We start from the raw sequence: 16,971 nt of genomic DNA, 5'->3' as shown, positions 1-16,971 counted from the left end.
GATATGCTTTAGCTATTGCTGAGCAGCGCTCACACAGAGTCAAGGCCTTTTCTGCCTCTCACACCACCCCAGCAGCGAGTGGGCTGAGGATGCACAAGGAGTTGAGAGGGGCCACAGCTGACCCCAGCTGATCAAAGGGATATTCCAGACCACATGGCGTCATGCTCAGCAGATAAAGCTGGGGAAGAGAAAGGGGGTGATGTTCAAAGTTACAATGTTTGTCTTCCCACGTAACATTTATATGTAATGGAACCCAGCTTTCCTGGAGATGGCTGAACACCTGCCTGATGAGGGGAAGTGGTAAATTAATTCCTTGTCTTGTTTTGCTTGTGCATGTGGCTTCTACTTTACCTGTTAAACTATCTACATTCCAACCCATGATTTTTTGCATTTTTATCCCTTCCATTTCTCTCCCCCATCCCAACAGAGGGGAGTGAGCAAGCAGCTGTGTGGTGCGTAGTCATTGGCTGGGGTTAAACCACGATACCAAGTCCTAAATCCTAAAGTTTCCACAGACTGACTAAATACAATCATGTAGCATAGGGCAACCAAAACTGCAGCAACATTTAATAGTGGATGGCACAGAATGCAACATTTCCTAATGCTATAAGACATTTGAACTCTTTCCATTATGATTTATGAGTTTCATACTGTCAGTCAGATAAATTCTTCTCGTATAATAAAAGAAGACTTGATTTAAAACTGACACAGAAGCTCAAAAACACTGTACAGTCTGTCTAAACCACTCTCACAAAACTCTACTGCTTTACAGAAAATGTCAACTTTTGCTTCATAGCATGCTCATAAAGCAAAATAAACACATTCAGTCCAGTTATTTTTGTTGCTTTACTGAAACTCAATTCCTACCAAATTCATATATCAACACTGGTTTGTTTTATTATTGTTGTTAATGTTGTTTGTATCTCCAACAGCTCTGAAGACCTTGTTTCTACATCCTGACCTTATCTACTACAACAAACAGCTGTTTATCATACAGATGCTGAAATAAAAGTTGCAGCATTTATCTGAGAAATTTATATTCATTTTCTTACAGGAGTATGTGAGGCCAGTCTTACCTTTTCTAAAAGGGCAGTTTTTAATTCAGCTTGCAGTGTCTCACTATGTTTTTTCTTCTGCTCAAAAGATTCCTTTAACTCTCTCAGCCTTCCCTGCTGCTCACTTTTTTCTTTCTCCTTCAGAAGACCCTGAATTTCCAGTATTTGTGTTCTTGCTGCATCAAGTTCTATCGACAACTGCTTAGAAATCTATATTCAGAAATATTAAATAACTGTATATAATTTTAATCAATACTTTTATGAAAGTATTAAAAGAGTAGGACATGGTAATACCAAGTATTTAGTTTTTCATTAGTTTAACTAATGAAAAAACCTGAAGGGTCGTAAAATCCCCACAGCTAAGATTTGTGCGACACAGAAAGGTAGGAGTAAAACCTGTATGTTAAACCTTCATGTTATCATCTAGGAAATTTTAGCACCACCTTATTTCAGTGCCCCAGTTAGGTTACAATTTGAGAACTGCAACCTCTTTATCCCTCATCAGTCCCAGCATGTGATACTGAAAATTAATCTTTTAAATACTTATTATTACTGATTTCTGGATTTTCGAAACCCCACAGACAGCTTACCCCCTCCTTTTTTTCCAGTGAGTTTTTCAATTCATTCTTCTCTTTAGCTACAGACTCTGTTTGAACCTGGAGCTGGTGTTTTAACTCTTGGCAAGATTTTTCCTAAGAAAGGTAAGAAAATATTCATGTGAGCTTCTAAGATGGGGTGCCAGATATTTCTGCAGGATCTACAAAGCCTTGAAAAATCATGCTTTCCCTTCCAGTGAAACAGCTTTCCTTCTCAGCTGCAGACATATTTTCAGCACAAAACTCTTTAAACTTTCACAGTGGTAACTCTAAGCTGAACACAGCTGATACCCTGTATTAACAAATGCAGCCATGTGCCAAAGAGTTTTTCCGATTACGGATAGTCTCCCTCTTTGAAGCTGCTGTTGGCAGCCCTTCTCCTTCTTGTGGGAAGCAGTAGGCTCATCACTCTCCTCAGGATTCAGAATTTCTTGATGTTCTAAAACTCATGAGCAAAATACATTTGCGGGAGTTGCATTCAAATATAACTACATTTTAAGCCCAAATACCATGCACTTAAAAGACAGTGGCAAGCCTCCAAGTGACTACAGAATTAGAAGCAGAATCTGGACTCCTATCTTTAAGTCTAAACTGGGGAGCAAATCCTTCAAGTTTTTAGGAGAAACAAATATTTAAACAGCAGTAACTAAGTAAAGCAAATAAAAAGGCTTATCTGAAAAAAGTGAAGAGTAAAGGAAAAAGTTATTTTTAACTAGGAGGAAGATTTTTTTTAGTTTGGAATAAAAGCAGCTCTAAATAAGTTCTGGGAAATGGTGACATGTAAGATGAGAAGGGAATGAGAAAGACACCCCTACCATGTCTGAGGCAGGGGTGTCAGAACAACTGCATAAGAAAATCTATAAAATATGTACTCATACAGTGCCCACTCATAGTACCAACAAAGCAAGAGAGAGAAAGAAAGCATATTTTAAGGCTAGTGAGAGTTCAGTTCTTTACCATAGTAGGTTGCTCAGGTGATCAAGCACTTGTTATACCACCACTTGAGAGACCTTTACGAAACTTAAATAGTTCTAGCACTCTGATAACACCTTAAGGCCTCTCCACAAACAACAGATGATATTACTCTGCCTGCTGTACACAGCCTTCCAGCATGTCAAGTGCACAGGAAGGCTGTATATACAGACTCCAGAAATGAAGCTAATATGGCCTTAGCAAAATAAATTATTCTTCAATATGGTGACAGCTTAGCAAAGGGCTTATATCTTTGTGTTGTTATAATAAGGCTGACGTACTTTTTAAAAAAGGGACATTTCCCATCAAATTGTTTCACTGCTTGTCTCCATTTAGTTTCTTCACCACATTAAAGGCATGCAGCAAGAAAAAGGGATCACAGTGTGTGATGTTGACTACTCTGAAGATCCAGACAAAAATTTAAGGTAGGACACATATACAAACTAATAAAAATCACAATTTGTTTTCCTTAAGGCAATTAATTTCCATGCATTCTAATTGTATGTACACTCTTTTCAGACAGAAAGCAAAATCATTTTATCAGAATATAAATTCACCAAACTTAGTGTATAATGAAAGAAACTACTAACCATTTCTGCCATGGATGCTTTTGCTTTTTGTGCTTCTTTTTCTAACTCTTCCTTTCTTTTTTTGAAGGATTCAGAACTTTTTGAGAGCTTATCTTTGGTAGCTGTAAGATCCTTTATTAGAGCATCCTTCTCTGATTTCACTTGTTGCAGCTCTGATGCTGCTGCTTGCATTTTACAATCTAATTCTTTGAGTTGCTTACTAGTATCTTGGTTTGATTTTTCAAGGTTTTGTTTGAGGCTGGCCTTCTCCTCCTCCTGCTTTGAAATTTGCTTTTTTGCTTGTTCAAGGGCTTCAGACTTCTTCTGCAAATCCAATTTAGTATTAGACATCCTGCAAATACAAAGGGAAAAATAATATTTGTTTTTAAATTCTTCTCCACAGCTCCTTTGTACTATTAATGTCTCTATTATTTAATATGTTAGCTGTAGAACTACTTCAAAGCATACCTCCTTCATCCAGAGAATAAGCATTTTGTCCCCCTGAGGAAGACATTCCAGCAACTTTAAAAACTATTTTGAGATAGACTTTTCCTCCTCAACTATAACGAGCAGAAACTACCCCTTTACTGTTTATGCATAAATTGCAAACTAGTCTTTGCAAAAAGTTGCAGGGCTATGGATACTTGAAGATGGACCTCAGTGTTCAGATACCTAATGTTTAGATAGCTGACATTAAGCACAGTGAATGCTCTGAAGAAGTGAATTGAATCAAAGCAGTCAGTGATTCACAGGAGACAACATGGCAGATGGAGTCTGCATGGCATAGAGTGAAAGAAAACAGGTGGGATAAAATTCAGTTCTTGTAGCAAAGGGGACATACCAATTATCTATGATTTTCAGAAATCACAGCAGAGAAAAACAAAATTCCAACACTAGTCCAAACTACTCTAGCTCTATGTCTGACTTTGAAAAGCATAATAACACAGGAAATGCATACGCTTCTCTTGCTGCTTCAAGTTGTTTACTCAGTTCTGTTGTTCGAAGGTCTAATTCTGTGGATTGCTGCCGCTGCTGCTGTAACTCCTGAAGAGCTTGTTCTTTGCTTGCTTTAGCATCAAGAATGTCAGCTTCAAGTTTCTGACATATAAAAATGAAAAGTTAGAGCTATCAGAACACAACCGACAAAATCAAAATAGCAGTAAAAAAGCAGAAGTCATCTAGTCTGAGAGTAGCATTTATTGTAGCTAGTCTTCACTGCAGAAAGTGCTTGCACATTGTCTACCTATTTCATTAGTTTCTATTTGTCTTTCATTATTTAGCTCCTGCAAACCTCTTGCTCATCCAGAACTGAACTATTTTGGTAAAACATTTAAAATCATCTTTAAATTAAAAGCCAAGCAGTCATTTTACTGCAAAGTAACAGATAAAAAGCAGGTATCTTTAAAGAGCTTATCCAAGACACCTGTATAAAGAAAGGCCATACACAGTGCTCAACTTTGGGGCCATGTTCCCATCCACCGAGTAGTTTCAGCAGTTTCAAATGACTGCTCATTTACATATCCCAAGAACTCTGCTACTCTTTATAACAAAAGCAAAGACACAAATTACACTGGTGAAAAAATCCTGTGCTCATCTGGAGCTATGTTTGGGGTTTTGTTTTGGGCTCTAATTGTTTCTGGGGGAGAGCAGGAGAGTGGTTTTGTTGGGTTGTTTGGTGGTGGTTTTTTTTGAAGGTGCTTCTTCATTTACTTGGAGTATAAAAGAACGCAGGAGTCTTCAGTAAACGGGCACTGCTTAGACTCTTCAACGCACTGGCAGTTTTACAGGCACTTCTGCTTTCACACAGTGGCCATAAAATAAAATGGCCAAGTTTTTCCAAGAAAATTCCTGAGGGCTCTTTGTTTTCTATTTTTTTTTAAATACCATGCATTCAACTGGAATAATCCCAAAGAATGGCAATGACGCCAAGGTTTTACACAGAATTGCGTTCCTGTTGACAGCATCAACAACCCTGCACTGTTTCACACTTCAGCTGCCAGGAACCTCATAAAATCTTGTGCAAGCAAGCACTGTATTCCTCCCAAACATTTGTGTCTGTTGGTTACTTGTGACATTTTTGTAACAGGATGAGAAATAAAAACACAAATCAAAGGGAGTGGGGAAAAAAAACCCAATGTGCAAAAGAAGAGAGCAATGGAAGCACAAAATAACTATGCTGGTAATGCATTGTATGACAGCTTTATTTTTAATAGCATTGGATTAAAATTTCTTATGAGGAAAACAATCTTTATTTTCTATAGAGCACATGAGATTCAAAAAACTTTATGCTCAGTCTTGAGCATAGAGATTGCTAATCTCCCTCAAAACAGACAGGTAACACTGCAAAAGTAATTTTGCATTGCTCCCAAAGCCCTGTACCATATGCTTTTATGTATTGTGAATTTTGACTACTAAACTTTGTAACAAATATTGAACAAAGGTTAAAGCTCAAATTTAAAAGCTCTCAGGCACTAGGACTAATTCACATCCTTAACTGAACATACTAGTAACTCCAAATACCAAAAGGTTCTGCAAACCTCCTGCCAGAATTATTTAAAAGAGGAACTGATTCCAAAACTAGAATACAAAATTCAAGATCAAGTTAGAAGAAAAACACCAATAAATAAATCTTGATTAAAAGCCTCTGTAGAAGCTCACTGAAATGCTTTGGAAATGAAGAAACCAGAGAAGTAATGTTAACTTGGGCTAACCAATGTAACACATATTCCCTACTACCATTTGCAAAGTGTTAAAACTGTGAACTTGAAGACTCTAATTTTGGGATATATCCATATTCCCTCTCATAACACTTTCCAGGTAGCACAGAGGTTGGTAGAAGCACATGTACAGGAAAATGACAGTCCAGTGGCAATATCCTAATCCTATCTTCTTACTGTGATAAACTAGCACAGAAGAAGAAGAGAATAGGATTAAATGGTGGATCAGGAAACACAAGTGAAAAAGAAAACCTACAAAAGTGGTATTGATATAATCCTTCTCCCCTAAATTGAGCACAGCTTTTATCACATACTACCAAACAGTGGAGAACATCAGTTTTTGTAAACTCAGATACTGTGTTCAGTACAAACCTTAAGCTGTCCCTCTAGGTCTTCAGTTTTCTGTTCTAAATAAAGACTTTTCTCTTTGTACTCTTTGAGATTGGCTTCCAGCTGAGCACAGTACTCCTGCTTGTCATTCAGCTTAGCTGTAACTTGATCCAGCTGAATGCTGACCTTATTTAACTCCTGAGGTAAAATAAAAGTATGACAGTTTTAGTTTTTAAATAACTTCAAAAATAACTAATGTCATATATGATTTAAATGATGTAATGTGTTCCAATTAAAAAGGAAAATAATGTTTCTTTTTTTATTCTGAGGGGCAGGAAATTGAGAGGAGAAACACAATCATGCACAAATTCTGTTAAACTGACAAAGTTTCTTTTAAAGCCTCCATATTCCCCTCAAACTTTACAGGCTGTGGGCTAAAGCTTAACAAAGGTGTTTGAAGTTATAAATAGAAGAGGAATTGCAGGTAATAAATGCACTGGATCCTGCAGTTAATGGACCAGTAACTAGAAAGTAACACTATGAAACCCTAGAGAAATTTTTTGCTGTCTTCATGAAATCGAGCACCACCGAAGAGGAAAGCCAATACCATGTGGAGTCAATTCTCCAAATACCAGAGATGATTTTAAACCATTTGGTTCAACACAAACAACATGAGCACACTCACCTTGTAACCACTATAATGACAGCTACATCAAAGCTTGCTGCTTTCCAACCAACCTGATTTATTTATTAATTAATTATTTAGTAGTTGGGGAAGAAAAAAAAGTCCTCTGCTTACAGCAATTAATTGCATTCCCACACTAAAAAAATGGTGCTATGTTAGCATCTGCTGGATATTTCCATGAAGACTCCAGCAGCACTGATTCTAACAATGCAAATGTTAGATTCAGCGTCTGGTGGAATGCATTACTAGGATTAACACACATTAAAACATGCAATTTTAGCAACAGACTTTGTACTGAATTACACCCAATAGGACAGCTTTGATTCTGAACCATATTCCACAGCAAAGAGTAAATTATTTATACTACAAAATACAAGTAAATTATTTATACTATAAAATATACCTGGTCCAGATGACAGCAAAGAGAACTAAATATATATCATACGGTTAAAATATCCTGAATTATTATTTCCAAATCATAGAATCGTAAAATGGTTAATGTTGGAAAGGACCTTAATATCATCTAGTTCCAACCCCCTTGCCATGGGCAGCGACATCTCACACTAGACCATGCCACCCACGGCTCTGTCCAACCTGGCCTTGAACACCACCAGGGATGAAGCATTCACCACTTCTTGGGGCAAACTGTTCCAGTGCCTCGCCACCCTCACAGTAAAGAACTTCTGCCTTATATCTATCCTGATCTTCCCCTATTTAAGTTTAAATCCATTACCCCTTGTCCTACCACTACAGTCCCTGATGAAGAGTCCCTCTCTGGCATCCATGTAGGTGCCCTTCAGATACTGGAAGGCTGCTACGAGGTCTCCATGCAGCCTTCTCTTCTCCAGGCTGAACAGCCCCAACTTTCTCAGCCTGTAATCATAAGGGAGGTGCTCCAGCCCCTTGATCATCCTCCTTTGTATAGAGGCATACAAACCAAGCTCCGAATAAATCCAGCTCATTGGCTGGAGCAGATGGAGTAGCTCTGCATTGCTCTGAGCATTCACTACAGGTGCTGGCAACTGACTGGTAGCCCTGGGATGGATCGGTGCCCTCCTCCCCCACCAAATCTATATGCAACAAGTGCATATTCACATGTTTATTCAGTTTGTAAACAGACTATTCTGAGGTTTTTAAGTAGCTTTTTCAGTAACAGAGAAACTTCATATGTTGCTTATAACCTGTTGCTTATCTTGCAGTGCATGCTGGGCAGTGTCCAGGTGATTCTGAAGATCTGCTCTTTGAGCAGCTTTTGATGCTTCTGCTGAAAGTAGCAATTCAGTCTTTGCTTTTACCTGAAAGACAAGTTGTGTTTCAGTACAACATCTATTTTACCATGGCTCACTTTAATTTTCTTTATACTCGTCAGTAAGCTTAATAGTAAAATCAGTAGGTTTTATGTGCTAGTATAAAAAAAAAAAAGGAAAGAAACTCTGCTCAAGGTTTAGACCAATATTAGGATTTTAAGCCACAGAGTTCTTATCTTTACTTACTAACAAGAAATAATGGGATATCCTTATTGCATTCACACCTATGCATACCATGACAGCCTCAGACTACATGCACACTACAGGGCCTTCAAACCTTCAAAATTCTTAGACGCAAAAGAATAAGAAACAAAAAAAAAAAATGCAAATGTTTCCACATGTATGCTATCTCTGCTTCTACCTGACTGTTTGCGAGCAACCTCCCTTCCTTCCAAAACACTCAGCAAACCAAATTTTGAAGGTGGCTATGACTGCTGTTGGAGCAAAGTGGTAATATTCAGGGTCACCTGCTCTTGGGGTTTACTGTTTTTCTTCCTACAAGAAATGCAACTTCTCTGAAGGCTGTAAGGAAGCTCACATTGTCTTAAAAAGTAGCTGTAACAGCTCATAGAATATACGAAAACCAGCCCAGACAGAGCAGTGAAGCCTAGGAAAAATGGCAAAAAGCTACACTGGAAGAAGTTCCTAGACCTGTTTGGAAACTGCATAACACTAATACAAAATACATCAGAGTGCATTAATCCAATAACAACAGTACTAGCTGCTCCAAGTGTACCAAGGCAAGAATTTCTGGCTAAATGCTGTTTGTTCCTTGAGACAGCTGAACACAATTAGCAGCTTTTTAGCTTAAGCAGAACTTAACAGTAGGAGAGTCCACACTGAGTCTATGCTAGGGAATTTCCTTATTTAGTAAATTAAACTGACAACAAGGTGTCCTGCACTTTTTTTTTTGTTTTATTTTTGACAAAGACACCAGCATAGGAAACGTTCAGGCAACAAAAACATCCTAGTGACTCAATAGACTTTCACTCTGGTGCACAGAATTGAGGACTGATAATAGCAGGGGTTTGGATCCTGCTCTTTTTCTTTAATCATAACAAATATATAGAATTGATGCTAGAAGAGAGATTTTTCCCAGCTCAAGTACTAACGTTGGGGTTTTTTTTAATTTAAAAATACCAAAACCAACCAAACAAAAAACAAAACCAATACAGACCCCCAAAAAAACCCACCAAAACCAAACAAGCAAAAAGAAAAAACAAAACAAAGAAACACTTGCCACACTTGCCATCTATTCTATTCAGAATCCACCTTTCATTTTCCTCAATTTTATCTGCTTTATTCTACTTCATTTATCTGTTAGTAGAAACATGAATTTTTCCAAATGACTTTGTACATTCTCTGGAAAGAATACAGAAATCGCATGCAGAATTTATCATCACCAGGCACTCCACGGTTCCATTACCTGTACATCAAGTTGTGATACTTTCTCTTTACTTTCATTTAGCTGGCTGGTTAGTTCAGTGATGTTTGCTTCTAGGGAAAGCACACGGTCTTGAGCAGCTCTTAGATGTGCCTTTTGCTCCTGTACTTGCTCATGCAAATTCTCTTGGGCTTGTTTATGACTTTCTGATTGATTCTTCAGCTTCTCTGTCAGCTGAGTTACCTGCAGTGAAGAAAAAAAGTAAGTAGAAGAGAAAGCTGGAACAGCAAGTCCAAAGAGGTCATAAATCTGAATTTTAGCATGTCTCGTCATGGCTCTGGGGACTCAACGCTATCACATTTCTTTTTCTGAACTATTACAGTAAAGCTATATTGCAGACTATACCAGAGGTTAAACAGGTTACCAGCTGAAAACAGAAGCAAAAGGGTATCATCAGTTTGGCCTTACTGTAACAAAACTAAAACACTAAGGAGACAACAGATCCAGGCTAAACTGAGTTTTGGCTTTGGCGTTCAAAGCTGGAATTAAACAACTTTTTAAAATAAGAGAAATAAACATGTACATGTATCAAAAAATTATTTGCAAGCACATATTACTAGGGTATGTACATAGGAAAAATCTAGGAATTCCTTCCCCTATGCTGATAGCAAGGAAGTCACCAAAACACAAGTCCTGTGAAATTTACATTAAGATCTTTAAAGTAAGTGTCAAACAAGCAGCAAAATACAGGAAAGTTTAGCATTGTATGTTATGAGCTAGGAAAAAAAAGAAAACAGAATTCAGTAATGAGAATGAAACAAGTCTTCAAAAAGAAACAAGTCTTCGAGTTCTTACCTGTATTTGCAATGCATGGTTCTTCTCTTGTAGCTGGTTAAGAACTGCTGTTTCTCCTTCACCAGCTTGAATTTTTGCATATAAGTCCTCTCTTTCCTTTTCTAGCAGGGAGATGTTTTCCTTGCTTTTTTGAAGCAAAGCCTCAAGATTTTGAATTTTTTGGTCCTTATCTCCAATTTGCCGCAGTACTTGCTCCAAATCATTCTAGAAAATCGCATGATAGCTTCCTTAGTTATAACAACCTTAGAGGTTATTCCTAATGCATAAGATGTTGGACAAATTTATTAAAGACTTCTTGTATATCATCTTCTAGATCTGCAAATTAATTTACTGAAACTAATATAAGTCATGCAAGTCACTATTACAGAGAAAACATCTTTAAAATAATGAAATCCTGAAATACACTTTGACATGATGATACATAATTACGCTACCTGGGCTTCTCGTAGTTTTGCTGTAGTATTTTGCTGAAGCGTCTGCTGTTCCTGGTGCTGCTGTTTTGCCTTATCTAATTGATGTTGCAATTCTGTGGAATTTGCTGCTTTTTCCTTTAGCTGAAAAAAAAAAAACCCAACCAAAAAAACAGACAAACCAGACTGATGAGTGAACAAGCACCATGCAGTAAGCCAATAGTGCTCCATGTTCCTTCTAACGCTAAGATTTTAGTATAAACATGAATCTTTGAAACATGGTATAAAAATAGAACTGTGTAATGCTAGTTAAAGAATCAAAATCTAACCAAAGTATTTATTGCTATTAATAAATGAGATCCTATATCACACATATGTATTTTAGCTCTCAAAAATCTAAATCGTAAGAGATATTTAGTATGTTTTTTTTCCAACATTTGTTAAGCTGTAACAAGACTGATAATATAGGTATCTGTAAAATGACATTATTATTACTATCATTAGCAGTTTTAGTAGAAACTTCAGTTTAGCAGTCTCCCCACTTCTATACTGGTCAAGGCTTTGCAAATTAGCTACATATAAGCTTTAAAGCTTTGACAATGTACCACTCAGATATTTGGCCAATCCTCATACAGGCAGCAGAAAATCAGCAATATATATGACACCCATTAAAACAAACATTAATTAACCAAGTGCTTTGTGCCCATCCTTCCTACAAAGATTATTATCTACCAATGACCTGCTGCACCATGATCACTTTTTCTTTGTGTACGGCTTTATCTCACATGAATATTTACATACAAAACTTTACCCATACGGGCTTAGGTGCACCAAAGTTTTTTTTCTCATAAGATTTTTAGACAAAGTTCGTAAGTATAAAATGCATATCTTTTGCTCACCTGTAAAGCACCATGAACATACATGCACCTGATAAGCATTTAGACTTACAAAAGTCCATAATGCAATTGGCATTGCAGCAGATTTTGACAATTCTACCATCTACCATTTGACTAATGCCTTAACAGCATTAGTCAAACGAAATCCCAATGAGGGCAAACTTTCTAAGCTGCAACTTCACCACAAGTGTACATACAGGCTACTGTCAGAACAAGAACAAAGTAAAGTCTGCATAAAAGCCCCTACCTGCTCTTCAGCTCGAGAAAGTTTCAATTGCAGATCAGCCACATGCTGCTCTTTGTCCATCAGCTTCTCACTAGACAGCTGCCTCTGCTCTTTGAGCCGCCCATGCGCCTCCCCTAGCTGCCGCTCTGTTTCTAGAAGTTTACTGTGCAACTGCAAAAATAAAAGTCATCAATTTTGTAGTCATTTATTTAGCCAACAACACTGTATTTTAGACTCCCTTTAAACAATGTTAACCCTAAGTTTTCACAACCCAGAGTAAAACAACCACATGAGCTCCCAAAGCCATGATGTATCTCATAAAGCTCAGAATCACAAATCATGTTAAAGAGCAGCATCAGCTGCACAAGTTGGAAAAAATATTCAAAAAAGTAGGTTGGCAGGACCTAGAAGCATCATTTATCTACAGAAGACCTTCAATATGATTTATAGAGATTTAAGAATCCTGACAGAGAGAGCAATCCTTCAAAGATATAAGCACTATCATATAAAGCAATGATCCTTAGAGCAATTAAGGCTCATACAGCACACACCTTCGATCCTATAGATCCAGGGGCTGAAGCAGCATAACTTTACCTGCTTCTCTGGCTCCCACAATATATTGTTTCTGCACCGCTTAGAATAGTAAGAGTGTAATTTTGAGCTTGACCTGGCTACATCAATGGCATTCATTCTCTGCAGAAAGGAGATACTGAACCTTCAGTGTAGACTACACAGTAACTTCAGTGACTTTCAGTCCAGCCCTTTCCAGCAGCAGGGAGTAAGGTGCTGTGCTCTTCCAGCTAGGCATAAGCCTGCCTCATGATTTTTTTCAGTCATCAAAAGCAGTGCTGTACCATCTTCAAAGTGCAGGGATGGTCTTTTACAATTCATTGTTCTAAAGAGCTCTCTCCATAAAGTCAGTTTTTCTTCTACTTGAAGCTCTCATGATAGCTCCTGGGTTACCAGTCACCTATTTCTACGTGAACATATTCACAGATACACAAACAAACTTTCAACTCAATGCAAAAACAGAGAATGAATCAGACCTTGCAGCACAACAAGAACTTTCCCCAGGTATCAGGGTAAGTAAAGCTTGCTTCCCTATGAATTTATGTCCAAGACCCTTGAATCATTCACTTTTTAACTCCAGGTTTTCCTTTCAACAACCCTAAACCCTTCACACTTTCCTCAAATCCCTGCTAGTATCTAGGCAAAAGCCTGCACAATCTTACTGTTCACTCACTGCAAGCCACCACTTGTTGACCAGCTGGCTGCTTAGCAGGACAGAAAAAAGAACAGTGGTTTTGATAACAGTAAAACTTCCCCTCAGGCACTGAGGGGGTGAGGGATTAACATATGTCTTTCTCCTTTACTCAGCTACCTGTTTCCACAAGAATTTAACACTGAAGAACCTAACTCCGAAGACCTTTGGGCCATCTGTCAAAATCTGGCTGAAGTTAGCAAACAATGCAAAAGTTACAGGGGACAGGGAAACAAAATATGCCTTATTTTCTTCAGAAACCAAGCTAAATAATTTGTTTATATGTCCACAACCACAAAAACTGTGAATGAAAAGCTGTTTAGCATGTGGTCAAGATGCTGCCTGCTAACTGACTGCACAGTTAAGAGGGAAGTAGGAGAAGAGGGGGGACGGAGTGAGGAAAAAGACCATAATCTCTTCTCCAGTGATCCAGAATGTTTGTCTTTTTCCATAATAATCACTACATTATTAATACTTCTTCACTAAAAATATGAACAAGAGCTGGAGGAAAAAATCTAATGAAGAAAGAGTGCAGCAAGATAACTACTATAACTATTCATGGCTATGTTGACACTGGGAGAGAGTATCTGGAAAGGGGGAAACCAGCAAACAACATTGTACAAAAGTCCCTTTTATTATAGACACAGTTAAGTATTTCTGAAGGACCTTAAGACTGACCTTAGTAAACAGAATCATAAAATCCAGCATTAACCTATGTTGCAGAATATAATAATAAAAAAATACTGAAATTGTTCAAGTGAATTTTGAAAAGATGGCAAGGATTCTTTGAAAATGCAGTTTGACTAAAGAGCTACTTGTAAGCAGCATTCATTGTGTCAACATAAGCTATTGGACTACATGCATAAAACAGAAAATTCCATTAAAATATGAAGTGAACAAATATGACAAATTTAGTCTTTTCATGGCAATACTTGTGTGAAAGGAGGAGAAGGTTTCACTTTGCTTTTATTTTATGTATGATAAGGGGTTTTTCCTCCACTATTCCTTTACAGTTCTAAAACACATCCTGAGATCCAGCAGCTTATACAGGTTTTCTTGCTTAGATTGTCTTCTTTCCCAGTGGTATCACCAGAGAATATGTGATGCCTCCATCTCCTTTCTCTTTTGTTTTCTCACCCCAAATATCCTTTCTAAAAATGCCCTCTCAGGCTGAAGCCAGATTTCAGCTCAACCTCTTGGCTATGCTTCTGAAGCTTGCACGCACATTGCCTAGGCAGACTAAGGCGGTTTTACCAAGTGAGGATTCCTAAGCAGGTAACTAACATAATTATCTCCCCTCTCCCTGACAGAAGACTGACAGGAGAAAAGAGAGTCATTCTGGGGATGTAATACCTACATAAATGAAGTTTTGCCAAACCACAGCTCTTCCAGGATAACCTATAAGCTCACAGCTTACAACTTAATCTATTTCAGACTTTACAAAGGCTTGAATATTGAGAAACACTTCCTCTAAAACTATAAAGCTTTCATGAGAGATCAAAATGAAGTTATGATAACAAAAAAAAAGATCATTTTTTTAACATTTTAGGATTAGACATGATTCCCAATGCACAAATATTTTTCCAGACTAACACATTACTCCCCAAGACACTAGATAAAACAGAGTTCAACCAGCCACAAATTTCAGCATGCTCAATGTTATATGAAAATCCTGCTTCCATAACTCATTGGACTTAGCAGAACACATAAATGATGAGGGGATGTATACTCTGGGTGTTCTCATAGCTATCAGCAATGTAAAGAGAAGGTGTTTGTACAGAGACACAAAGGAAGAAATATTAAGATTTCGAATTTTCCCTGCTTTTCACACTAAGTATTCTCTAATGTGTTCACTATTCAATTTTAAAGCAAATAAAGCATTTTTCAGTTATAATGTCAAATGAAGACTTGCTTTTCTCAAACCTCCTATACAGCAGTAAAATTACTACTAAAAGTGAAACTACTTCTGATAATCTACCTGAATTTGTTTTTTTCATAAGTTGAATTCATTATGGCTTCAGCTGCCTTACTGAACAAGGATAAATAATCTTGCTGATATCTTAGGATTTGTCTATTACATGATTTATCATGCAAACTCAGTATTCTGGGTTGCCTTCTCATTTGACAATACTGCCCTTATTTCAGGCAATGCATCAACAAAAAAAGGGGAGGGGAAATGTTGTAGGATGAAAGAAGAGTTCTTTTAACACTTTAAAAGAAAAAGAATAGAGCAAAAAAACCTGTCTCAGATTAGCTAAAGCTTTTTTTTTTCACATACAAAAATAGTAAAATAAGAACATGAGAAATCAGCCACAAAGTTTACGTTCATTCAACCTTAACACTCAAAACTGAAATTTCAAAGATAGTTTTAAGAAGAGATCCAGAGTTTGGACCTACTAAAAAGATCCAGACATAATGATAAACAAATACCAAAGAATTTCTGCACTCTTATCACAGCCTCTCATTTTTTATTTTTTTTTTGCCAGTTCTTTTCTTTACTTCTGTAAGGAAAAGAGGCGATTGCCTTTCATTCTCTGCAGTGTTAGGAAGAATACGTTATTCAAATACCAGCTAGCTTTATCTTTATTCAAATACAGATACTGGTTAGTTACTCCCCTTCAAGAAGGAAATGCAAATGCATGAGCACAAAAAATATGCTTGCACAGTTTGAAAACCCCTAATGGGATGGTTTAAGGCACCATCCCAATAGCACAGTCTAGGAAGATTAAGGAACCTTACCTGACTGAGCTCAGTTTGGAGCTGCAGGCCATGCTGCTCTTTTTCTTCCCTCTGCTGTTGGAGCTGTTTACATTCTGCCTTAAGATGTTGGTACTTTGTCTCTACTTCAGACAACTCTTCTTTAAGTTTCTGGCTTGCTTCCCCCTTCTCACCTAGCTCTGTCTGTAATCTCTGTATCGAAGCTTCAGCTGCAGACAGCTTTGCCTGAAGCTGTTGGCAGTCCAGGTCTTTCTGGTGAAAGCTTGCCTGCACATTCTTTTTACTCACAGTTACTTCATTGTGTTTTTCTTCTAGCTGGGTGTAGTCCTGTTCTTTCTTCAGCAGTTTCTCAGTCAGACTCTATGAAGAGAGTTACACAGCTATTCAAATACAATTCTGCTCACAGCCATTCAATGCATTATTCAAATTTCTTCTCAAGTGTTGATGCTGAACAGCAAAGAACTTGCTTAAAAACATTATTAAAGGAAATATTGACCTCTATTATGTTAATTCTGGAGCCCATACACACACAGTTTCAACTGGAAATACCGTTCTTCATAATCTCACCTAAATCCACTTCTTACTGAGCACACCACAAAAACTCTATTTCTGTATCCTGAAGACCAATTTGCTTTCCCTGAACACTTAAATTCTAGGGTATTACAACTGCATGTGTTTGGACAGAAGTTGAAAAAGTAATCTGAGCTATTAGTATACACATAAAAAATAATCAAGTATTACTGTCCTTCACACAATTCCTTAAGCAACAACACTTGTGGTTTAATTCCTGTTTAATCCTGTGTAGTCATGATGCTGATCATTTTAAGAAGTATCCTATTTTTGCCCTGTCACTATACTTACAAGAATGATCTGCTATCCGAAGCATGGAAGAGAACCTGTGAAAACTAATGAAATTTGTGATGTTGATAAATCTCTGAATGAAAGACTCATGATTTAATATTCATTTCAGAAGATGATGTTTTTACATTT

The 16,971-nt window shown here is 37.4% G+C and overlaps 1 protein-coding gene across 4 annotated transcripts in view; it reads right to left on the bottom strand.

The window, feature by feature from the left end:
- EEA1 (early endosome antigen 1) overlaps positions 1-16,971 on the bottom strand; it is a 75,230-nt gene that overhangs the window by 20,695 nt on the left and 37,564 nt on the right. For all 4 annotated transcript variants that reach the window (XM_061351295.1, XM_061351297.1, XM_061351299.1 and 1 more), the window contains 11 exons: positions 16,003-16,341; positions 12,024-12,173; positions 10,905-11,024; positions 10,471-10,674; positions 9,658-9,858; positions 8,106-8,219; positions 6,282-6,437; positions 4,151-4,290; positions 3,214-3,544; positions 1,646-1,747; positions 1,077-1,265 (listed from right to left, as the gene is read on the bottom strand). In XM_061351295.1, the coding sequence (XP_061207279.1) occupies positions 1,077-1,265; positions 1,646-1,747; positions 3,214-3,544; positions 4,151-4,290; positions 6,282-6,437; positions 8,106-8,219; positions 9,658-9,858; positions 10,471-10,674; positions 10,905-11,024; positions 12,024-12,173; positions 16,003-16,341 (2,046 nt within the window). The remainder of the gene's footprint in view (positions 1-1,076; positions 1,266-1,645; positions 1,748-3,213; positions 3,545-4,150; positions 4,291-6,281; positions 6,438-8,105; positions 8,220-9,657; positions 9,859-10,470; positions 10,675-10,904; positions 11,025-12,023; positions 12,174-16,002; positions 16,342-16,971) is intronic.

Source organism: Neopsephotus bourkii, unplaced genomic scaffold, assembly GCF_033783945.1.
Source record: "Neopsephotus bourkii isolate Nb327-2 ecotype Australia unplaced genomic scaffold, CSIRO-AGI_Nbou_v1 NB_567, whole genome shotgun sequence".
Classification (NCBI taxonomy): Eukaryota; Metazoa; Chordata; class Aves; order Psittaciformes; family Psittacidae; genus Neopsephotus; species Neopsephotus bourkii.
Note: the sequence above shows the minus strand (reverse complement) of the source record. Positions and strands in the feature narration are given on the sequence as shown.